At 44.1% G+C, this 8,826-nt stretch overlaps 1 protein-coding gene across 3 annotated transcripts in view; it reads right to left on the bottom strand.

The window, feature by feature from the left end:
• smtnl (smoothelin, like) overlaps window positions 1-8,165 on the bottom strand; it is a 28,398-nt gene extending 20,233 nt beyond the window's left edge. The window contains exons 1-2 of one of the 3 annotated variants that reach the window (XM_076735414.1): window positions 7,560-8,165; window positions 6,252-7,210 (exon numbers count right to left, since the gene is read on the bottom strand). In XM_076735414.1, coding sequence (XP_076591529.1) covers window positions 6,252-6,926 — 675 coding nt within the window. In that variant the 5' untranslated portion in view covers window positions 6,927-7,210; window positions 7,560-8,165. Of the gene's footprint in view, window positions 1-6,251; window positions 7,339-7,559 lie in introns of those variants that run through there. The other 2 variants (XM_076735412.1, XM_076735413.1) reach the window with 2 other exon arrangements.
• Window positions 8,166-8,826: the final 661 nt, after the last annotated feature.

An 8,826-nucleotide genomic window follows, 5' to 3' on the forward strand; every position in this document is an offset into this window, starting at 1 on the left:
TGACATATAAAAAAAACAAAAACAAAAAAAAAAAACAGAGGAAAAGAATCATTTTGCTAAGGCAGGAGAAAGAGAACAGCATCTCCTAATATGACCAACTCCATCACACTACACAATGCAGGAAAATGGCCACAGAACAAGTATGTGTGTGTGCATACACTGCAGCAAGCCCATAATAGTGGATTAATCTTTTCCATAACTTAATGATAAAGGAAGGTCTCTGTGTGCATGTATGTAAACACGTGCACCAGCAGCCAGTAATCACAGTGTAATTCAGTCTGGACCAGGATCAGTACAGCACAATCTATCCATCAGACTATTCTCAGACTGTGACTAAACTAAAACACTGCAGTGGTCTGCTGCTCATGTGTGTGCCTGTGTGTGTGTGTGTGTGTGTGTGTGTGTGTGTGTGTGTGTGTGTGTGTGTGTGTGTGTGTGTGTGCAGGTAAGAGACAGCTAGCATCAAGGTTGAGTTGTGTGATGTTAGGGAGATGGAGCTAATGGGTGCACAGGGAGGCAAGGGGGGAGACCATCGGTGTAAGAGGGAGCACAATCTGATGAAATTTATACCAACTCATTCACACGTCACCGTTCACATCACTTACTGGTACCTTTGAAGGATCAAATCAGACCATGACATGGCATGAGTCTAATTTAAAACATCCATATGTTATAACTGTCAATTTACTTTTCATAGTTTGTTATCATTGCTTTAAAAATGAGACATGGGTGGAGACAATGGGTCGCTTCTGTCTCACAGCAGTGGAGTTGTGAGTACAGATGTTTCACAAAATTAAAACCACATTTCCCATAAATCCTGTTGCTTCCTGCAAGGAAGGAAAGTGATTTTGCCTTTCATTCCTTCCACTGTCAGCCACCACCAACCAAAACTTCTGCACAATTTGTACCAGGCTGTTGACAGTAAGAAAGCCACAAAATTTGCACAGCAATGATTTATCAAAGTCAATTCCTACATGTAACACCTTTAAGTGGAAACTCATGTGACATCTATGCAGCCTCGACTTAGAGCCCATACAAGAAACATATCCACAACTGCACCAAACTCAACTTTCCGATCTCAAGGAATCACCTCTGACATAACACATGATGCAAGTGTTGCATTGAGCCATAATTCAAACGCCCCCAGTCTCTGTGCATTGATAGAGAACAGCAGATAACCCTCTGACCTGACTGCACTAATCTGATCTGTTCATCTACTAATGAACACACGCGCACACACACACACACACACACACACGCGCACACACACACACACATGCGCACACACACACACACACACACACACACACACACACACACACACACACACACACACAGCACTGCAGGAATGTGCTGTGTCTAACAAACTCTTGAGTGGTTCAGGTGTGGTTTGGGAATGTATTTGTGGGTTACAGCGATTATTTTAATTATGTTTTTATGATTGTATAAAATTTGCATTAGATCCAGTCAACCTCTGATGTGATGAAACATGTTAGTAGAAAGAAGATTTTTAATATTTGTTCATACTGTGATCTGAGTCTAAATGTTGCTTCAATGTTGCTCCTTTGAAAGTTCACAAAACCATCTCTAATTTCACACATAAAAACAATCTCAGAGGGGCTCCAGCACTGCAGCCTGACATTCTAAGATAAAATGAAATAGACCAGCAGTGTAAAAATAGAGATGAGCGGCATGATCCATGGTCAGTGTATCAGCTTCACGAGAATGGAAACTCTCCCTCCCTTAACTACCTCATGAGTCAAGCTCCAAAACACTGGAGCCTACATTTCCCATAATTCAACTTATCTTTTCTTAAACCTTCCCTGCTTGATGAATTTCCTCGTCTTTCTAGCTCCACACACTAGTTTGTAGTGCGGGCTCTCTGTTTCTGTAGAAGTAGTTTGTAGTCTCCTAGCTCAAGCAGACACTGCAGACTTGGAAAAAGATCCTTAAGAGCCAAAGAAAAAATTTTGCATCTTTTTTCACAGGGCCAGTAGTGCTCCTCATAATGGGTAAACTGAACTTACATGTAAAATCGGTGGAGTACCCCTTTAATTCGAACGTCCACTTACTCTAGAGCTTTCAACCATGTGTTTTCTTTGTAAAACTATGCCAAAACCAAGACAATATTTCCAGGATCAATCTCTAAATTTGTGGCATATAGCAGTAAAAATCTTTTGCGGTGAGATCAGGATGCAGGTGAGAGATGGAGAAGAGAAGAAGGAGTCAGAAAGGAGGATGAGAGGAGAGCCCTCTCTGAAAGCCTTCCACTCTCAATGTACTCCCAATGAAGAACCCTCACAATGGCCCTTTGAGACGGCTGCTTTGGCACTGTAATTGGCAACAGCGGTGTTGTCTGCTGACATGTGTGTGTTAGTGTGTATGTGTGCAGGGTGGGGGGGCAGAGGAGGAAGAGGAGGCATTATTGAGGAGGTTTAGGTCTTTGTCCTAATCCTAATCTTGACTAATTCCTGTTGCCCAGGACCATTAGAGGACAGAAAAGAACCACACAGCTGCCTCTTTACAAACCTCAAAAACCTTCCAGATGGAAGCACACACACACACACACACACTGTTACCCACACAGCTGGGTTTCCATTCAAGTATTTTTATTCAAATTCCGACGCACTGAATCAGAAAAGTGGAACAGTGGTGGCACATTATGGCAAAACTTCTCAAATATTGTAAAACTTTTTTTTTTTTTTCTGTCAGTAAAGGCAGAATGAGAGACCCATAAACCCTTTCATTCATATTTCAACTCAGCTGATGAAAAAACACCAAATCTTTCATTTGATTTCTTGTTTGGAGGCTGGAGAGAAGAACAGGAAAAAAAAGAAAGTACTCATTATTCATACAGATGCGTGCTGCAGGCGTGTTTTTGATATGAACGAGATCATGCTGACATGCTGCAGGTGTCTTTCAGAGGTCTGCGTGTGTACGTGCAGGTGTGTGTGTGTCATCTTGTGATGGCTTCACAGGTCACGGTGAAGGTGCATAGTAACAGCTGGAGAGCAGGCCGGAAGACAGACACGCCTATACACATCTCTCTGGCACAGTCTGCTTTCAGCTGGGATTCGAGCCATTAAGAATGCCTACAGTGTGTCGGTGTGTGTGTGTGTGTGTGTGTGTGTGTGTGTGTAGCTCTTGGTGTATCATGTCAATCAGGCCTGTTTGAACAGCCAACTGAACTTAATGTACTGCGTCTTCCTCACATCTCTCCCTGACATACAGGTGAGGATGTGGCAGGAAGAGCAAGCTGCAATTATGAATCAAACAGCAGTGTGTCGGGATCTGACTACGTGGACAGAAAAAATAAATCCATTGAAGCTGATTACCATGATGTGAGCAGAGGAGCAGCAGGAACACAGTGAATCTTTGTGCACTGATGCATTATTTCAGAGTATTCTCTGCATCTCGTGTTTGATCTGATCTGTGAGTTTGGCTGACAGCGGGGGATCTCCCTCAGCAGACACACAGAAACAACGGTGCTCTTGTGTTGTTTAGCTCTGACCACAAGATTTCACAGAAGATAACATTCCTCTGTTGTATCCACCACATAGTTTGATAATTACAGATACAGGAGGAACAGCTATTTGCATAATGCGTGCTTGTGCATGTGTTTTAAACAGTCTTGTCCATATCTGTATCTGTATATGTGCATATACTTTAGCTTGTATGAAATTTCATATTGAAATAGATGCTGGTACATCAAAGTGATAGCCTGAATGTGGAGGTGATGTTGTCTGTGGTTGCAGCCTGTATCATTTTGGAAAATCAGTTCCAAAACTGTGCCATATCATCTTATGACCACAACCTCCTGCCTGTTGCAGTCCATCAAATACACACTTGCAATGCATAAAGAATGTGTACAAGAATATAAGTGTGTATGTGTGTAATGTGTCCCAGCTTTCACCAAGGAACAGGCCTCAGAAATATCATACTTTCTAGAGCTGGACGGAGCACCCTGGAAGTAAATAACATCCTCTGTGGACTTCCTCCCGCCAGTCAAGTTATCCGCTGCGGTAACAGTGAAGTACTGGCACAGCAAAACAGTTTGACATGTGATTGAAAGTAATTGGTTTCACTGTTTACTTGATGGAAGGCATACAGTACCAAATAAAAGTCGTTATTATCTACTGTTGGCTGACGCACAAGCTACATTCAGTTCATGAAAGCTTACATTTGCTCTTAAAGCATTCATGGAGTGGTAGAAAGCACATTGGTCAGCGTCAGCTTATTGCAGATGTATAATTAGAGCGATCCTGACAGGTACCAATAAATGGCAGTGCAGAAATGCCAAAATAGGCTGGAGGTGTAGTTCACAGTGTCAGCATTACATAGTTTGACCACTAGAGAGCACATACCACATTTTTTTTTAAAGGGCCAGCATACTTGTTGAATGATCAATAGCTAAAGAATCCCTCCATATGGAGCCATTGTGCACAAGGTATTATGCCCTGAATCTATAGAGGTATAAAAGAACATACATACACGGTGGCTTTTATACAGATGGAGAAGCATGTTCCAGCCATGAGATGGAAGCATTTAGCCTGTTTTGGCTTAAATGGACCTGTTTTTAACACACGGAGTACACAGATGGACAGTGGAAAATTGGATTGTGCTGTAATCCAAGAGTTTGTAGAAAATAATACAAGCATGCTTAAAAGTTCTTGAAATTAATGCCATTGGTTGAATTTGCCTTCATTCTTGCCATTGCAAGATCACAGATCCCACAACAACACACTCAGATCCATGTGTATATTTTATTGCCAAAAAATGGGAAGACAAGAGAGAAAAAAGCCTTGATTGTCATCAGCTGGTGTACACTCTCTCATATTTCTAAATATTTAGACACAATTTCCTTTCTGCTCTGAAAACCCCATAAATCTGTGATCAGGAGAAGGCCAGGAAAACTGCACGCTCATCATCTACTGGCTAAGTGATGCAGCAACGACAGGATGGACAGAGGCCAGGAGATTCTTTTTTCGATTTCATCAGACACAAGATGAGCCAGGGGAGGAAGCAAATTCATCCATGCAACAATCAGGGAACAAACAGGGATGATTACTGTGACGGACTCCAAGATGAGTTAGTCCAACTCCAGAGGACAGACTTCCATCAGCAGTATCCCAAGGTGACGGTAAAAATGTACTCCCGATAATAACTCAGAATCCACTGAGCTCTAAAACACTGACACAGGCCGTCTGGTCACCACTGATGCAGTGATGTAACCCAGACACAGACCCAGACGCAGCATACAGCCAGTTCTGATACACCCTTAGCTTGAAGAAAAATGTCAGCTTTCCAGGAACTGAGAAAACTGGCTTGTTTTTAGCTTGGCTCTTGAGTTTCTGAATTTATTCAGCAGAGTTTCGGGGGAGTTTCACAAGGTCAGTGCTTGGACTTTTTTCAAGCCAGAACCATGTAATCATTCAGGTGAAGCTAAAACATAAAATTATCCAAACTGGACCCGCAGGGTTTGCAAAGGACGACAGCGATAATGGCTAACCTACATTTCACAATGCTGATTTCACATATTTGACTCAGGTCTGAAAACCACACGACCACACTAACCTCACCTCCCAGGAGCCTGCTTGACTCATGTTACTGTACTTCATAAATACTAAAGCATCCTAGTGGAGGGCTATTGTGCAACCGCAGTGACACAGCCAGTGCCTCGTATGACACATCCACACAGTCACAACACAGCAAAGCTGCAGTCAAACTCACATTCTGCATATTTACCACAGCGGCACTTTCCCAACCTAAAAAATCACATTGCACTTACTGGGCTGTCCACCTACTGCAAACAAAATTTCCATCTATGTTACAAAGCAGAGTATCTGGCACTGGAGCGTGAAGTGGTGAGTCAGTAAACATATGTTAAAAGCTGTGTGCAGCAGCTCAGGACAACACAAGCTACAAATTGTCTTGGATGAGCTCCCTCAAGGCTTGAGATTTAAGCAGTTCTTGAAATGCAAAGCAATGATTTCCAACCAGGACTTCTACCCCGGATGTATGAGTTAAATGAGATTGTATTCACATATTGAGTCAAGGTATTACACCTGAACATTGCGTGTTGCGGATAAATGGTTGAAATAGTTCAAGTAATGACTGCCAAGTGGGAATTGTACAAATGCCAAATTGAATGTTAGCACAAAACCAAACCGACAGTTCAATTTTATGAAAAAATGATTGGATTTGCTGACTGCAAACATGCACTCTCTCCTCTATAAACATGCAGTACTCACGTTAGTCTTGCTGGACACAGCGAATGTGGCTCGGCTGGAGAAGCGAGTGGTGGAGGGGCTGCTGCCCGACACTGGGCCTGTCACCATGGAGGAAACCCTGGAGCCCGCAGGAGGACTGCTGGAGCTGGGGGACGATGAGAAGGTGGCAGGTGGGGATGCAGGACTGGACTGGCTGCTGAGGGCGCTGTAGTTCTGGCCTTGGTTCCCCAGGCTGCAGGACTGGATGTGGAGGTGAGCCTGGCTCTGAGTGTGAGCCTCTCCCTTCCCGTAGATCACCTCTTTCATCTCCTGATGGTTCTCCTGAATGTCACTAAGGTGATTCTTGTGATTCTGACTGTGATTGTGGCTGTTGTTAAGCAAGATGCTCCTGTCACACGTCATCCCACTCAGGAGCTCCACCTGTCGGGTGAGAGCCTCCAGCTGACTCCTGAGCTGCCGGTTCTCCTGCTGGAGCTGAGCCACTGCTCGTCCAAGAGGCCTGCTCAGGCTGGCTGTCTCCTCCAGACGTCGTTCCATGCCCAGCTTAAAAGCACTGACATCCACGTGGATCTCCCTGATAGCATCCCTGAGAGTGTTCTCGTAACGGGCTAGAGCTGCACACACGGTCTCCCCCTCTGGAGACGGAGACCGGGGATGACACAAGTCTCCAATCTCAGCAAGGGTCGGGGCTTCCATCGGAACAGCTGTAGCCACTCTGGAAACTGTCCAGACAGCCTCTCAGTCTGTGAGTTGACGTCTGAGAGTGAGATCCTCCGGCCACTGGAGAATGTGTAGCTTCAGTCAGTGTGCAGCAGGTTTGGCTGAAGGGTAGACTGATGGAAGAGTTTGGAGGTGAAAGTTTGCGAGGGGGGGCAAAGGTCTGGTCTGTTTAATCCTTCAGCTTCTTCCTGGGCCTCTGGGCTGCTTCTCCTTCAATAAGCTCTGCTGTTCAGGCACAGATGTCTCACTCGGTCTTCTATCTGAAAGCCCAAAAAGGTCGAGACCTGACTTTCAGCTTGAGGACAGCTATAGAACTCTGAGAGGAACCAACCAAGCCAAATGCAATATCCTGTGCAAAAATACAGTAATGTTAGAAAATATCCAGCATAGTAAGAATTAAATGAAAGCTTGTACGTACAAGTCAAAATCTACTACAACACCTAAAACATTGCAAACTTGATTCAAACTACTGACTTTGCTTTGAAGTGAACAACAGAATCTGTTTTTAAGGAGTCAGAAGCATACATCTCTCTGAGCCAGCTATGTTTCATAACTGCCATTAAACACAACAGTGAGGTAATCTTCACTCAACAGCTGCAACAAACCTACCTCAGCTTCACTCTCCGATCCAGCTCAGTAGATTTCCTCAGTGCTCAACAGCTGTATGAGTGTGTCTGTGCGAACGTGTGTGAGCTCTGCTCTGCGCTGCCGGCTCTTTGGTTTGTTTAAACTCTCAGGTTGATCACTCCTCTCCTCTGGCCCGGAGGAGGGAGGAGAAAGGGAGGGATAAAGGAGGAGGGTGGTGGTGGTGGTGGAGTGAAGAAACATGGACAGAGTAGTAAATGTGAGGGGAGGGGAGGGGAGGGAGGCGGGCCAGGTTGCTTTTATATCCTTCCACTGTGTAAACTATCGGAACTCCTCTCTCCTACTCTCTCACTGTGCCTCTTCCTCTCCTCTCCTTCCTGTCATACATAAGTCTCTGCTCAGTGACATCTTTTTCTTGTTCTCTCTCATCTGTTCTCTTCCCTACTTTCATTTGGACAGAAATATACACTGTAACTAAACACTCTTATTTGCACTCTTACTTCCCATAAAATCTTGTTTTGGTATATTTAATGTGCCACTTTGAAATCTTCATGTCTATAATGGTGATATTCTTTTATTTATTTTATTTAACTTATCAACAACTGACCATGAGCATTGTTACTTGTACCAAAGATACCTACAGCACATTTCCACCCAAAGTATACAAACTAAAGTAAGAACCTTTAGGAGCTACTTCTCAGGGAACTAAAAGCTTCTTTCACCACCAAGGACAAAAGACCCAAGAAGATAAGGCCAATAATTCTGCTGTCGTATGAAAATGTGATGGCATCATTTTTTGCACAACTGTGCAACAAGACATGGACTTAGTGGCGTTGCCAGGGTCTCTTGGGGCTCCAAGCAAGAAATCCCTGGGGCCCCCCACCCCACCCGTGCACGCCACAAAAATTTGGTTTTTGCACACATAAATGCACAGTTTCTGGGACATTTGAGATGAATACTGAAAAAACAGATTAGTGGTTCTCAAAGTGAGGTCCAGGGACCAACAGAGGTCCCTGAAAGCCCAGGCCTATCAATAATCATTGTTGTAAATAAGTGGCCGGGGGCTCCAAGCAACTGCCTAGCTTGCTTGTCCGCAAACCCCACCCCTGCCTGGACTTCAGCATCGGTCCATCTGTCATGTGCTTTCTTCCATGACTCTGTGTTGACGTGTTGAAGCGCAGCAAACAAAAGACAAACTCATTTGTGGCTGCACATTTTTTAAAATGATGGCTAAAATAAAATGCTGAGAGTGCTCGACCAATCAGTAATGCTAAGAACTGCAAGGCCAAAC

The sequence above is a fragment of the Chaetodon auriga genome, chromosome 7 (genome assembly GCF_051107435.1).
Source record: "Chaetodon auriga isolate fChaAug3 chromosome 7, fChaAug3.hap1, whole genome shotgun sequence".
Lineage (NCBI taxonomy): Eukaryota > Metazoa > Chordata > Actinopteri > Chaetodontiformes > Chaetodontidae > Chaetodon > Chaetodon auriga.